General features: G+C 40.5%; 1 protein-coding gene across 5 annotated transcripts in view; it reads left to right on the forward strand.

Moving 5' to 3' along the window:
* Positions 1-16,430, forward strand: part of SORCS1 (sortilin related VPS10 domain containing receptor 1) — a 256,566-nt gene that overhangs the window by 180,960 nt on the left and 59,176 nt on the right. For all 5 annotated transcript variants that reach the window (XM_064717506.1, XM_064717509.1, XM_064717507.1 and 2 more), the window contains 4 exons: positions 527-591; positions 7,489-7,607; positions 9,818-9,907; positions 15,040-15,219. In XM_064717506.1, the coding sequence (XP_064573576.1) occupies positions 527-591; positions 7,489-7,607; positions 9,818-9,907; positions 15,040-15,219 (454 nt within the window). The remainder of the gene's footprint in view (positions 1-526; positions 592-7,488; positions 7,608-9,817; positions 9,908-15,039; positions 15,220-16,430) is intronic.

Consider the following 16,430-nt stretch of genomic DNA (forward strand, 5'->3'; position numbering starts at 1 on the left):
AGAAGTGATAAAATGTCTCAGGATAAAATGAGGTTTTAAAACTTCTTAATTAATGAGGGAACATTGATCATTAAGAGTGTCAATTAAGCAAATGTGCATAAAATGTCCAATATAAAGGAACAGCTATAATTAGTATGCTGGCAAATACTATTATCCCATAAATTAAAGTCTTCTGCATGCCACCATGAACTGAAACGCATCCTTCCGACCAAACAAGGAGAAACATCAAAATTTCATGTGCCAACAAGAACAGGAATGGGTCTCCAGGTGGAAAGAAGCTATGTAAAGGGGTTAGAAATAAAGAACTCATAAGTACAATGGCATTTATTAGATTAAATAGTAGAATTTCTTTAAAATATTCAAGTTCATATTAGGAAAAAACTCCAAAATTATTTCAAAATTATCAGTTCTGATTTGTGAGTATGATTTTATGTCCAGCTAAACAGTATCTCCTTTGAAAGCAAAATCTCAGAAATTCATGGTATATGTTGTTTTTAATACTCTTGTCTCAATTTGCCTTTTACAGGTCTATGATGGGGAATGGAAGAGAGCCTGACCTCGTGCACCTGGAGGCCAGGACAGTGGATGGCTGTAAGTACATCAGCTTCCAAAACTGTGGCATTCTGGGCTCTCCTCATATGCTTGTAACCATACAACACAACAGTAGAAATCTCACTTCTTTTAGTGATTCACTCATGTAGTACAAGGAGTTTGGCTGTTCCAATTTAGGTCTGTCAGAAGAGAAGCCTTTCCAGCAAGACAAAAAGTTGGGTTAACCAGGCTGTGAACATGGTAAGGAGGAATAGGTGATGAGCAGTAACTCGGGTTACTACACACAACACTTTTATTTCTTCTTACATGGTTGGTTTTTATTGATGGGAACATGACACTGAAGAGAAGTTCCTGGGTCATGAAGTCTAGCTGCTGTTTGTTCACACAGTACATAGCATTACCTTGTTCATAGCTTCATAGTTTTAGCTGACCTGGGATACTCTGCCTTAGGTGCTACCTTTGAAAATACCCAATTAGAAACCTTTTAATGACCAGTCTGAGTGTGCTCTTTACTGATACTGCATGTCCTGCCATTGTCCTTCACTTTCATCAGCTCCTTTCCCTCCCTGCTTTGCCTCTTGAGGTGTTTTTTGGTTTTTTTCCCTATTCTAGGAGCCTCCTTTACCTGCAACTCCAAAATATTTTCCTAATTGGCAGTAAATTCTCTCAGGCACACTCAGCCCCCTGCTGGCCTTTTCTCCTCCCATCCAGGCTTTCTCACGGTTTATCTTTGAGCTCCACTGCCTTTGCAGATATTTCTCCATGGATTTCTTTTCCACAACATTGAATTGCCTCAGGCAGGCATCACAGTGAATGCCCAGCTGCCAGAGATCCAGTCATTTTAATTCCATATTGTTTCCTCAGTAAATAGCAGTTTTCCTGCAACATAACAGGAAGGTTTTTACCATTTGCAGTACAGAAGTATTAATAGTGCCTTAAATTAATTATTTTTTAAATTATAAAGTTCCCCCTTGAAATGTACCCTCAAATACAGTGGTGCTACTTAAAATGTGATTTTGTCATTGGAAAATTAAAAAATATCTGAAAATTTAATTGTAAGGTATTCTGATTTTTAACTTAGGAAATTTAACTTGAAAGAGAACTTTTTTGGAATATGAATTTTGATAGTAGCGATAGAAATCATAAAGTTTTAAAGGTCTTTTCATTTCAAGATATGTAGGATTAGTGACAGTGAAAAAATGTATTATCTCTACTTCTTATCATTTGTGATCTATGATTATTATTTCTCCTCTCAATTTCACTTACTTGATGTGGCAGCAAGGCTGGGAACATGAGGCTTTCCACTTCTTGGGGCATGCTAAAAGGAAATATTCTAACAGGGCAGCATCTATTTCAGCACAAAACACTGCTGTTAGAAGTCATTAAACTTGAGGTCATTGAGATGAAGCACTACACATGATGTTTAGAGAGTTGTATTCTGGTGATGCATTTGAGGGACATTCATCTCCCAGTGGGCAGAGAACAACCTTAGTGCTGGGCTCTCCTTGCTAGAACACCAGTAACTCTCTGTCTCTGCTCTCTGATTATGGTCTGTCTGTGCACTTAATTTATTGTGCTTATGTACATGATGTAAAATGTTTGCAAGGACCAAAACAAGAGTTCCACAGCAGGCATAAACCAGTACAGCTTCAGTGGCATTGATTTACACCTGCTGAGGATCTGGCTAGCAATCTTCTTCTTGCGCTCTCCCAACTTTTTTCTTTTGTTTCCCCCCTTGGGATCCAGAAAAAATGTGGACTGCTGAACACACTGTGTCTCATCAAAGTAGGGTGCAGGTAATGATGAGCAAGCTGAGTACAGCCTGCTCAATTTATTTCTGTTGGTGGAAACATATTTGCAGGGCTGATCGCTGCCTTTTATGGTTTTCATCCTGTTGTGTAAGTTTTGGAGAGCACCATGCAAAATTTCATCTTGTGGAATGTGATGCTTTTGTTTGTTTTTCAAAGGCTTCAGGCCTAATCCATATCAATCTGGGGCTGAGAGCATGGTGGTAAAACTGATTTTTCTGGTTGGAAGAAGTTCATGTGAATGTTATCTCACATTTCCATTGGGTGTCCCTGGTGTTCTGCTTTGATTTTGGAACAGGATCAAAGGCAAGCCAGCAAAGTCAGCAGGAACTGTGGGTTTTTGTTTTTTTTTTTTATTTGGTCTGGGTTCAGGGCAACACCCCAGTAAGACAATTAATCCCCTCTGGTTCTTAATCACACGATAAGCTTCTCTTTGTTACATTCACCACCACAAACATCAGGCAGGGTGATGGTGGAAGTTAAATCTGGATTTGCTCAAATGCATCCTAAAGTGCTTTCAGAAGGTATAAACTTAATGACACATAGGGGTTCAGGTTTGTGAAGAAAACACAAGATCCTAAAATTAACAGGCTTATCTGATTTGAGCTTGGTAGGGTTATTCCAGTAAGGCCTGATTCAAGTTAATTAAATGGGAGGTAATTTTTATTCAGGTGATGCCTACTGAGAAATCCAGACTGTTGGTGCAAATTAGAAAGATGGATTCCTACAAGGCACTTGGAAACTAACTGGGTACCCAGTGGCCCTCCAGAGAATGGCAAAACTGACTCAGGGGATGTCTGAATGACAGTTTCTATAGACAGTAAAACAGTAAAACAACTACTACATTTATGAGCCATGCCTTTGCTTTTGTAGATAAGAGACCAATTTATTTAGAGTAAAGTTTTTAATTTTTTTTTAAGTGTGGATGAAAGAAGCTAAGGGGTTTTCTAATGTGCTGGCAAAGATTTAGAGAGCTCCTGATATTTAAAAAGTAGTTTTGTTTCCTTTGCTTTTCTTCTGCTGTCCTGATTTACATAGCAGCTTTTCCTACTGAAAGATAATTTAGGAGCTGCTGTGATGCAGGTTAAGACCAAAGTCTCACCTGGGGCCAGCAGACATGTTCTGCTTGCTGATCCACAGGGATTGAGCATCTGGCCAAAAGTGCCTGAATCACAAAGTTGCACTAGTACCTTAATTTCTGTTTTCACAGGAAATTGCTGGGAAGAATAAAACAATCACTGTTGTGGAAAAAATGAGTAGGCAGCCTAGCCTGGCAGTCTTTTCCTAATGTAGCTACAGTGTTGAATTAATTCCTGTAGTGCCCTAAACCTGTGCAGTGATTTTTTTTTTCTTTTCCTGGTTGTGATTAGTTTTTTTCCTGATCATGATTAGTATTTGTCCTGGAGAAGGACATCTGTTAGTTTCTCTCATTATAGCTTTATGCCAGAAATGGTGGAGGATATACTTCCCTGTGTAAAGAAAGATTTTTGATGCTGACATGCAATGAAGAAAGAGTAGCAGCAGGATAAAACCAGATTTGTGGGTAGTTAGTAAATGGGATGGTTTCGTTTCACTGATCTTCATTACTGGTTAATTGCTTTGCAGTTGCTGAGTCCTGGAGAGTTGTGAGCATATTCCCATAACATGCATGTTTCAAAAATCAATGTTCAGACCAGATGGAAATGGATAAAGAACAGTCATTTCTTGTGTTTCTCAAAAAAAAAAAAAAATAGATTAAAGTATGGGAGAACATTTATTTATTATTTAAACTGTGGAATTCATTGCCATGGGAGGTTGTGAATGCTGAAGATGTACCTGCCCTGCTAATGCAACCTAGACATGTTTTATTAGTCACTGAGGGAGAGGGGTTGCAGGCCTGGGTCTTTCAGTGACATATGTCACTACCATGTTCTTATGGGTCATTAGTTACAAGATGCCAGTCATGCTTCAAAACAGAAACTGTCCCTGATGTGTGAGTTGCTCAGTAATGAGCTGGGATGCTCCACAGAAAATCTGTGAGAGAAACAGATCATTTACTACATTGTGTAAAACTCTTGATTTGTCCCCAGTGGATTAATTGATAGAGGAAAAAACACATTCCTCTGTGAACTAAAGACAAGAAAAATATAAATTATGCATTTGCAGAGTAGAGTGACCATTTTCTCTGACTCTCCCTGTGATCTTATAAGGTTTTGAGAAGACATAACTGCAAGCTTACACTAGGAAGCAGTGGATGTCAGGGTTTGATATTTAATCCAAAAAAAGCACTTGTCAACAAAATATCCTGAAGAAAGTGCCACTGCTTTAGGAAGGGATCTAAAACTCTCCTGTTTACTTTTTCAGAGGCCAACCAGCCTCCAGTAACCACCAATAACCTTCCTTCTCCACCAGCTGAGCCAAGAAATGTCTCTGGCACAGGTTGGATCCATTTGCATTGAAAACATACAAGCATGGTGCTCAAGATAAATGGAAAAAACTAAAATATTTCATGGCACAGGGTTCCCCTGGCTCTTAACATTTTCTGTGTTAGCTTTTGCAGTTCTCTTTCACCACTGAAACAGATTAATTTTGTCAGAGATTTCCCTTACAAGATGTCTCCATCGCTATGTTCTGTGACTTTTCTTGCTTCCTCTTTAGAAATAGCTGCTGTTCCCTGAGAAGATTCCTACTCTGGGTGTCTAAACTTGTCAAAAATGAATGCATCTGGGGGTGTAAGAGCTGGGAGTTGCTATGTTCTTCTCTCCAGGCACAGTGTGACTTTGTTGTTGTATATTAAAAACAGCAGCTGTTGTTGGAGGTGAGGGTTCTGGAAATGAAAAGCATAATGTCCTAATTACCTATGGCAGGGAAAACATCTGTGCGAGAAAACTAATGAAATTAATTCCAGAGCTTAGCAACTGAATACATTAATTGACATTAATTAATGCTAAATTACAAACCTCTGCCAATGAAGTCACATGAAATGTCCGCGAGAATGAAATGGAAAAAATCCTTGAGTTAATGTGAACACAGAAAATCTTCCCCTAGGAAAAAAGTGAGAACCAGGCACTGCAAGAAGTCTGCTTCTCCTTCTTTCTGTCTCCTGTAGCAAAAGGAGTTTTTCCTGTTGTGCACATCTCAGTGTTTGGCTCTTTGGGAGATTAGCTTAAGCAATTTCAGTGGTCTGCCCTTTAGTAGTTATTACTGGCATTTTAGAATTGAAGCCATGGAGAATTGCACTGTAAAAGTTCACAGGAATCGCCTTAGTAAATCTTCATCAATGATACAATCACTGCTGCACAGACTCCTGTGATCACAGCAGAAATAGGGATAGTCCCCATTCCTCCATTAAAGCACAATCCAAAAAAACCTCAGTCTCCTCTAATGGATGTCAACCTGGCCTGCTCTTTAAAATCTCTTGTGGAGGAGATTCCTTAATCCCCCAGACTTTTTACAGCTCAGGTGGCAGTAGGACCGTTTCAACTGAGGCTGCTTTGCTGAACTCAGGATTGGCACATACTTCACTCGGGAGCTGTGTTGTGGCAGAGTGGGCGACCCCTCCTGGAGTTCTGTGTGCAGCTCTGGAGCCCTCAGCACAGGAGAGCTGTGGACCTGTTAGAGAAAGTCCAGAGGAGGCCACAAAGATGATCAAGGGCTGAAACTCATCTGCATGTGAGGCTGACACAGCTGGGCTTGCTCAGCCTGGAGAAGAGAAAGTTCTGAGGAGACCTTATAGTGACCATTCAGCACTGTTAGGACAAGGAGGGGACATGCTGACATACAGCCCTGTTGGGTGGTGGAGAGACTGTGTCCCCCTGTCCCCCTTTTCCTGGCTGCAGAGGGCTGAAAGGCTCTGAAAGGGAACTTTCCTGAGCTCACAGGAACGAGCAGGCTGGGAATTATGTCGTTCCCTGCCCTCTTGTGGCTAATGTGGAAAAAATCATGTCCCTCTGAAGGGAAATGCATTTCGATCATGCTGCCCAGGCTGTGCTCATTAATGCTTTGCAGTGAGCTGCGAAAGCATAAAATGTTATAAACAGCAGCAACTAATAATACATAGCACTTTATATATTCCAAGAACCCTGCAAATGCTGGAGAAAAAAAATCATCCTTCATTGAACTTCCCTGAAGGTTCGTTACCCTGCATGTCTTTTTCCAGCAGAAGTCAACAGCCCTTAGAAGCAAGGAAAGAAATGTCAAATGATAGATTTTAATAAACCAAGATTAAATACAAGATGGTAAAATTCCAGCCATTTCTATTTCAGTGTAAAATGCTATTTCTCTGATCTCAAGGTGGTAATTATATCAAAGAAGGGGCTGTGTCTCTCCAAGGAAAATGATTAGAAGTACTTCTAACAATAAATGCAATGTAGTGTTTCTATCATGTAAGTACGAATGTTAAAAAGCCAAAATTGTTCCTTGTGTGGATCAGGTTTGTCATAAAACAAAGTACAAATTCTTAATGAATCTGGAAGAGTCCAAACAGAGTACTGAGAATCTAGTTCTGTATTCTAGGACAAATTGTCCCCATGAAGAAATTCAAATTGTTTTTCTTCAGGTGACAGATTATGAGATTGGCACCTTGCAGTGCTTCAGAATAGGAGGTGGGGACATCCCACGTAGTGACAGTGGATGAGATGTCTGTATTTAGCCATTTAATTTGAAACTGCTAAGACTTCTAGTTACAAGAGAGTGTGACATGATTGCCCAGGTCTGCCAGAGTGCATCTCCCTATGCTGTCAACAGCAGAGTAGGTAGAACCCCTGAACAGGAATTGGTCTGAGGTACTTTCCAAGTTGATCTGAATTACTGTATAGAGTGTAAGTGCTGTAGGAAATACAGAGGTGCATCACAGAAGGTTCTCCCTTGGTAAAAATGTATAGTTCTGATATCTGATCTAGGGCAGAATGAAAGAAATAATGAGAGGCTGAGGCAGGTAAAGAAGGAGGGATATTAAAGGAAGAAAGTAATCAAGAATTTATGAAGGATGTAGGGGAAAGAAATGTTGTGTGGTGTTGAATGGATGGTGTCAATTCACTTCACATGGATCTGGGAAGCAAAAATGCCACCTCAGCAAACAGGTTTATGACAGTAGGAAGAATCTGCACTCAGGATCTCAAGTGTATTGTTTTTGTTCTTTTCCTTTCAGATGCCCAATACATCACTTGCAAGATGCAGAACTGCAGTGAAGCCACTCGCAGCAAACCCTTTCCAGGCTACATTGACCATAACTCCCTGATCGTCCAGGGTGATTATGTCTTTGTTCAGGTGCAGAACACCCTCCTCTCTTATGTATTCTACTACTTTATATTACATTATTTTGTCTTCTATTATTTTTCCTTGCATTCCTTTGCTTGTGTGTGCATGTGTGTCAGTTTGCAACTGCTTAGACAACACTGGATCCATAAAGGCCCTGAGTGGGTTGTAGCAGTTTGTTACAATGCTAACTGTGTTCCTTTAAGCTCTAGTTTCCTGTTGCTGTAGGGCCATAGAGTTCCTGCCTGAAGTATGTTCTCTGTGTGCTGGAGTGCTCTGTGCCACTCCTTGCAATCTCATCAGCACTCTGGAATTACTGCTTTTACCCCCCAGCTGGAAGTGTGTGTTACTCATCTGCTATTACAAGGGAGTAGACCAAAGCTTTTTTCAGTATAAGAGGGAAATAAGAAAGAAGGGAGGGAGTCAGGGAAAGCACCAAAGGAGTAATCAGGCTTTATTGTTATGCCTCAGTTGTGATTATAGTGAAATGGCAGAAGATGGGATGTGCTCAGCCAGGCTGTGTTCCAGGTGAGAGCTGGTGAATAGATTTGAACCACTGTGGGTTTCATTAGGCTGCTGCCAGTGTCCATTTAATATCAGCTGAAGAGGAGAAAAATAACAACAGAATTGTAGGGAATGTGGAGGTGAGCTGGAGATCACTAGCACTAAACTGAGCTTCCAGACAGTTTATATTTTAGCATGCTTGTGAGTGGAATTTATATTTTACATTGAGTTAGTTGATTACTAATGGGCTTCAGTTAATGAACTCAGTCTTAAACACCAGTCTAAATAATCCACAAATAAATCTGGCACGTATGCTTCAAAACAGCTTTTGTGCCTAGTGTGTCTGAGGCAAAAGGGAAATGTTTATGAGGCAGGGAAAACAGGGGTGTGTGTCACTGTTCAGCCACACTCACTCCAGAGTGGCTCTGTGTTTGTGCCTCGACTGACACAGGAGATGGAGTGTTTCTCTTTAGCCATCCTGCCTGATGCTGGAGCTGGTGTTACCCCTCTGTTCTTCAAAGGAGGAATGACCCTGTGCCAGGCTGTGTGTGCTTGGAGGAATGGATGAACACCCTCCTTCTAGCCTTCCCTTCTTTCCTTGATCTCCATCTGGCTTTTCTGCAACTAAGCCATTTGGAATTAATTAGTAGGCTTAAAAGCAGTAGGATAAAGGAATGGGAGTTTATTTTGCCACTAAACTTGTTTTATTTACAAACCCACACTCTCTCATTAAAAAATATTTCTGGCCTTCCTTCCCCTAACTTTTGCCCAGTTCCCTTAAAAAAAAGTTGAAGAGCTTTAAAATGAGAAATAGTGCTTATTTTACTTAATCTGGTATGAACCTGGCCTCTGTGTATCTTGCATTTCCAACTACTGCAGTGCATTTTAAAACACTTACTACTAAAGGAAAGTCTTGATAAGCTCAGGTATCAAGCAATTAAAGCAAAGTTCTGCACTGAGAATCCGTTGGAATATTTGTTCTTCAGTATCTTTCATCCAAGGATTTCAAAGTACTTTACAAACATTGATTATACTTCAGCAGCACTGGAAGCCAGAAAAAATTGACAGCTTTTTTCTTTCTTTTTCCCCTCCTTTAATAGGTGGTAGAAAATGATATCTCCCATTGCTCTAACCCAGCATTTTCAAGATCTGCCATCAGTATTTATGCACTTATAAATATATGACCAGATTCACAATAATACCAAATCGACCGAGCTTCTCCTGCCCTCCCTATCTGTGAATATTTAGCTGATCCCATAGCAGATACCTATGATGGCTTGTCCAGGGCCACACAGGAACCAAAGCTGGAAGTAGAAATAAAAATCAAGCCTCATGTCTGCCAGTGTGCTGGTGCAATGAACAGCCTACAGACAGCAAAGAGCAGAGAGTGTTCTGTAAGGCACAGGAGAGCTGTACTCTCAGGAGGTGACATAATGGCCCAACTGAAGTCAAGACTTCACTATTCACAAGTTTTCACACGAGATTCTAGCCTTTGTCTCTCTTTGCTGAAAATGGGATTCCTCTTGTTTTCTTTTTCAGCCACTGTCAGTTGGATCAATGTTTATTCCTCAGCTGTAACAGCGCTGCAGTTTAAGCTATTGCCACCACACTGTGGTATTTCTCTTAATAGCTTTTGTTTGATATTCTTTCTGGTAATAAAAAAAAAAAAGAGAAAAATAAAGAAAAACCTAATGATAACTTTCCTGCTTCTCTCATAGCTGACATCAGGAGGAAGACCACATTATTACGTTTCTTATAGGAGGAGCCCATTTGCACAGATGAAGCTGCCAAAGTACTCCCTGCCCAAGGTAGGTTGCTGCTGCTAGAATCCCCATATGAACCTACAGATATTTGGGTTGCACAGAAGATCCTGAGTCCAACACAAGTAACTGCAAGATGGCATGCAGTGAGTGAAAACACTATTCTTCCTTAACAGAACTTTTGCAAACAAGAAAGGACCAAAACCAAAAGTCAGCGCTTTGGCTAGTCAAGGACATGAGCATGAAATGTTGACAGATACCACAGCCCACGTTAATTACCATTTCTTTATGCTTAATTAATTAAGTTTTGGAGGGAACTCTCTCTTTTTTTTTTTTTTTTTTTTGTCTTAAAACTCCCCTCTCCTCTCACTGTCTTGTATGGGTTGCTTTTTGTGCTTTGCCTTATTAGTAGATTTTAATGGGAACCAAGCAGAAAGATCCCTCTGTGTGCCTGCTCTGTCTCCAGCCTAATTAACAACGGTGAATTAGCATTGGAGATTGAAAGGATATGTCTGCCTTCTGAAGCTGAATTTTTTTGAAAGACCAGTATAAAATGTTAGCTTCATTTTGAAGAAACCACCAATTTGCAGCTGGTATCCTAATGGGTTCTTAACAAAGAAAGAAGACTTTTTTTTGGCCTTTTCATTCTTGATATAGTCTGTCTTAAATGAGATTTAAGCTGAAAGGTAGTAAATGATCTTATGGATTCTATATGAGGTCTAACATCAGAAGACAAATGCATTCCCAGAAACCAAGCAGGGATTCTCAAAAGAAAAAAGAAAAAAAAAGAAAGAGCAAGGTCAGATTTTGTGGTAGAAATGTTCAAAGGGATAACTTTGCTAATTTCACAACTGGCTGTCTTTGACTCCTCAGCCCAACAGACCTGTTTATAGTGGATTGACTGGGTGACCTTCATGTAAACAGACTGCAGTTCAAACCCAGCCCTCTGGTGCCTCAGCTTCCCTAGGCTGCTGTTGGAGCCTTTACTGCTGTCCACAGCACTGGAAACCAGCTTGCAGCACAGTGAGGACCTCACCAGAAGCCATGAGGTTTTAGCTCTTACACAGGAGACCTGTGGTCTGCCTCAAAATTTTCAGCCACATTTTAAGATACTTTGAAACTTCCTTCCGAAGCAAGTGAAAATACTCTGTAAATCCACATCAGATTTAAATAGGTGTTATTTGAAAGAGCCCTTAGCAACAGAGCTGCATTTTAGCATGATTATTGGAAAAGCCAAATAAGAATTATGATTTACAGCCAATTCAGACCATCTGTAGAGACGCTGTTTGCTTTAAACTTATTGTTTCCTTTAGCCCACACTTATTTTTTGTCCACCTTCTCAAAGAATTCACTGAAAAACCAGGGAAAATGTGCTAGAGTTATATTACAATGTGTTCTGGAGAACAGGAATTGGAGCAATATATTCATGTTATTTGACCCAAAGAAAGATGCTTTGTCACAACCTCAGAATATCTTCAAAGTCTGGAGAGCTGCATTTGGCTTGGAAGGAGCTGCAGTGGAGCTGTGGCTGTCTAGGAGGCTGCCATCAAAGCAAAATAGTCACTTTTATGAAAAATGCACAGAGAGTTATATTATTCAAGGAATTGGAACATACAGCTTCTTTTATGCCCAAATTCTCTTTCATCTCCTTCAGCCTAAGAAAGAGGGGCCAAATATGGTAAACAGTACTAAGTGACTTCTGGAATTGGAGATGGAAATACCAAGCTTTTTGTCTCTGTGTGTCACTCCTCCTGAGCTGGAGGCGTGTGATGGCAGGCAGCCTTGGCAGGTGATGCTACTGCTCAGGCAGGATGGCCTACAGCAAATCAAACTAAAATATTATTCTTGTTGACATTAGCAGCCTTGTAGCTACTTTGATTAAAAGCCTAAATAAATAAACTTGAAACTCTATTCCATTCAAGCAGATGCCTGCATATGTGCATACAGGTTGTGTTAACCCTGTAAATAGCCTTTATTGAGATCTCTTAATTGTTGCAGTGATGTTGATCTGGGGGTTGATGCTGCCTATTCCATACCATAGCACTACAATATGGGCTGTGCCACACACTATAGTGCACACAGGGTGCATTAATTCCAGTTTAGACTAATGCACTGGGCAGACATTTGAGAATATTGAAGCAAGTCAAACAATTTCTCTTTTAAAAGCACCTGTCTTAACTCGTATTGGGTTGAATAGGGATGGCATGGGTGCATCTGGTACCTCTGTTTTAAATTCACCACCTGCTTTCAACCTCAGGATGTACATCCTGATGGAAGAAGAAATAACAAAAATAAATAAATAAGAATACAGACCTTAAAAGAGCTGACAGCCCCAGTAATTTCACAGAAGGCAAAGGCAAGAGCCAGCATCTTCACAGACATTTCACAGAATATTCTGAGTTGGAAGGGACCCACAAGGATCATCAAGTCCAGCTCTTAAGTAAAGAGCCCACTGGGGAGTGATCCCACAACCTTGTTGTTATTAGCCCCATGCTCTGACCAGCCAAGCTGGCAGAATAAAACTGGCATTACACATCCCTACCACTTACCTTGCCAGGAAAAATGTTCCCTGACCAAATGCAAAAGGGGCAATTGTTCAGTAATTCAGAAAGCCTTGGCTTTCCTGATCAAACCCATGTACAGCATTGTGTTACTTTTGTCTTTGAAAAGGCAAAAGGGACAGATAGTAGAACTGCATATTAATGTACTTCCAGTATGTTCTGGAACAGAGAGAAAAAAGCTCAGGCTCTCAGTAGAAAAATGCAAGGGGAGCCCCTAAAGGTGATGATGACTGTTTGAGACAGGTGCTTTGCTTCACATTCCTGTCCTTTTCCATCTCTGTAAGGAGCTTGTGCTATATGAAGATGAAGGCTGTCTTTTTGTATTATTCCTCCCCCCAAGAAATTAATCCCCATCCTGAAAAAACATACGTAATATGATATGCTGATTAATTTTAATTTTCCCAGTGTGGAAATGAAGAAATTCCAGATGCTGGTCCAAGATGTGTTTGATGCCCATTTACTAATCCTTTTCTATCAAAGCTGTGCATCATTGCTGCATCTGTTGGACAAGGCCATATTAAGAGGAATAGTTAATTTATCCCCAAAGGCACACAGTTGGAATGCTATCTTTTTTGACTTTCTGCGTTACTTATATTATGCCAATTCCATCTCAGTCTCTGCTTCCCTAGGATTAAATTCCTTCAGCCTTACTGGAATCTTCTTTAGACTTCCATCTTACAGCATGCTCTGATCAAATGCAGGAAGCATCTAGTGAATAAATTTACTCATTTGCTTCTTCAGCATTTGTGAAATTGTCTTTAGTTTTCTCTGGTGTTGATCAAAATATCTTTTTGCCTCTCTCCTCCAGTTTTTACAAAACTGTTAAATGAAATGGTAAGGTAATGAAGAAGTACCTTCACCAGGCAAAGCAAGTTTTAGTTTCTGCCTATGTTTAAATGCAGAAGCCTGCCCATGTGTGCCCATATGCAGAAATTAACACTTGTGATTAGAGCTGTGCTAGCCAATGTTGCCTGGAGCACACTGGAACACCTGCGGGTGTAGATCTACCAGCAGGCTGAACCAGGGTGACAGTCTGAAGGAGGAGCCGCAGACAAACAGCTGTGGCTGTAACTCCTCCTGGCACAGCTGGAGCTAAGAGAGGATGTCTGTTCACTACCAAAATTAGTAGGACTCAGTGGGACTTACATTACTTTTCCTATTGCCTCGGGAATTAAGCCAATCTGTTCCTTCACAAATCGAGCCCATCTTCTGGGACATGATTTTCTCCAGTGCAAAGAAGAAAGTAAATCCAAGTGCATATTCATCCACTCTGTGTTCAGATCTGGATCTGGATGAACAAGCAACTGTTCTGAATCTTAACTCCATGGTGAATCCACTTTCAAATTTATAGATCAAATTTCTTCATTATATTACTTTTTTATTTTTACATTACAAGACTTCATCTGGAAGTATTAATCCTCCCTAAAAAGCCACCAGGCACTGAATTTTCAAAGACTATTATTAGCAGAAGGGAGAAGTAGCATCTGCTTCCAAAGAGTATATTTTCTGATAAAGTTCTCAGTTTTGCATATAGAAAGTCCTGGCTGAGATTCATGGAAGCATAATAACTTTGGGATATCTGCCCAAAACAGACTGAACAGCTGAGTCTTCTGGGAATCACCTGGTGCTAAGAAATCTTCATTTCTTTTCCTACCTCCACAGATTTTTATGGCACCAAAGAACTCAGGGTGCCTGTGCTGGGCAGATAGTGCCTGGGAATTTCATTATAACAATCTCTCTCTTGGTGGCTTTTTCCATTGTAATGGAAAATAAAATAAAATGGGTAATAATTTCTCCAGGCATTGAAAGATGAGATCAGGTTCAATAGTTCCTGTTTTTTCTACACTTATGCAACCTTATCATTGCTTCCTGCCTGCTGTAACACAGAGAAGCAGAGTAGAACAAAACCTCACTCATGTTGCTAGTGACCTAACTGCATATCTGTTCTTTATATCAAGTGAGGATCAAGGTTGTTTTTCTTGGGGTGAGCTGTTTAGTATAGTGGTCCAGGGCCTTGGCTCCAGCCCACATTGTCATTAGAAACAGTAGATAGCAGCAGATGTTCCCTCATTAATTCCTACTTGTATCAGGTCCTGAGCATATTTGGCTTCTGAATGCTGGGCAAGAAGCAGATGTTTCAGATGGTCTTTTTTTTTTTTCTTCTTTTTCTTTTTTTTTAAACTCCTACACTATTAATATCTGTGATTCCATAGTCATGAGTGGAATCACTCAAATGCTAAACAGAAAAAAACCCAACAAATAAACAACCCTTCCTATTCCCCAGACAAAATATTCATTAACATGAAGGTGTTGGTAAGGGGAGTGTAAGTGCTGCTGTTTAATGCTGTAGTGCCAATGTAAATGTTCAATTAACACTTCATCAGTTAATTACTACTTTGAAAATTGGCAAAAGAGAGCCGGTGTAAAATATTCATGGATTAAATACTTGCTTACAGTGGCTGTGGACAATAAAATAGTAAAATGCCACAGTATTGTCTACTGAGTTCCCCATTAAACTCCTGCCTAAATATATCCCTTGCTCCTCCCCCATTACTTTGGTGCCATTGGAAATGGCAGCACAGAGCTCCCCCAAGTAACCTGCCTCTTTTCTTTCCCCAGGACATGCATGTTATCAGCACAGATGAGAATCAGGTGTTTGCAGCTGTTCAAGAGTGGAACCAGAACGACACGTACAATCTGTACATCTCCGACACCCGAGGGGTCTACTTCACCCTGGCCTTGGAAAATGTCAAGAGTAGTCAAGGGCTGGAGGGGAATGTGATGATTGACCTCTATGAGGTATGTCATAACTCCAAATATCTCACTGCTGTTTCAGGAGCTCACATGATGCCAGTTCCCTCCTTGCACATCAGTCTCATAAAATGCATGTGAACAGCAAAGTCAACAAATGACTAAATACAGAGTTTTACCCTACCTAGATTGACTGCTATATTCACCAGTAAGTTCTCAGGTGAGAAACAGCTCATGGCTCTTTGATGCATAAGAAAAAATTGTGGAATTCAGTTCCACAGTAGCTAAGAGGAACTCGGTCAGCCAAAATGCTGCGTGGACCCATGTTGGCTCTATGGCTGTGAAAGCTCCCAGCAGTCTCAGTAGTATCATTCTCCAATATATGCTGCATTTCTGGCAACCTAATATCTTGTTTTAGAAGAGACTGCCATTTTCAGATGTCCTTGTCACCTTTCCCAGCTTGGACTATTCTGGGAACTGAAGTGGTTGTCGATATGCCCTCTTGGGGTATCCCATGTGCATGGAAACTCTCATACTTCATTTTGATGCCCTTTTTACCCTGAGCCTTTTTCTGAACAATTGTGCTCTGCTTAAGCTCATGGTACAAATGCCAGTTTGCATTGGCTTCTATCACAATTGATCCTAACAGTAGGACTTCTAATGTGCCCTTGTCCATCTCTTGCTCTCCTGCCTGTTTTCCCTCTGGAACAAACATTTAGCTGAGGAGAAATTCAATCCTCAGCTGCTGTTCTGAGGGTCAGGTTCTGTTTTCAGGTCTCCTCCAGGGTATTTTTCAGACCATTTAGAATAAAGGTCATAAAGTAGATCTGAGTGCCTTTGAGGATGAAGATGCTTCCCGTACTTCCCCATCACTGTCTCAATATTAGCTCTGTTCTGTAGTTTTCCTTCAGCTGCCCTCTACTTGGAAACCACCTTGAATTGTCCAGAGATCTCAAGAGTTATACATCAGTGCAGATGGACTGGAGGAGGATGGGCACTGCCATTTCAGTCATTTGGACATTTTTTACCATTAATCTCTCTGCAGTGCTGGCAGCCCATGGAAAAACTGTTGCCTCTTATTACTGTCAGCTGGGGAAGCAGCTTTACTGCATTATGTAAAGGTGTCCTACATCCCAGGGGGTAAAGAAAATCTTTTGTTTTGTTTTATTCATCTGACACCACACAGCAACCTGGATTGAAATTGATGGAATCAGACTTAGAGCATCATATCTGCTGAGTATCTAGATAGAAGGAATATT

The sequence above is a fragment of the Zonotrichia leucophrys genome, chromosome 6 (assembly GCF_028769735.1).
Source record: "Zonotrichia leucophrys gambelii isolate GWCS_2022_RI chromosome 6, RI_Zleu_2.0, whole genome shotgun sequence".
NCBI lineage: Eukaryota > Metazoa > Chordata > Aves > Passeriformes > Passerellidae > Zonotrichia > Zonotrichia leucophrys.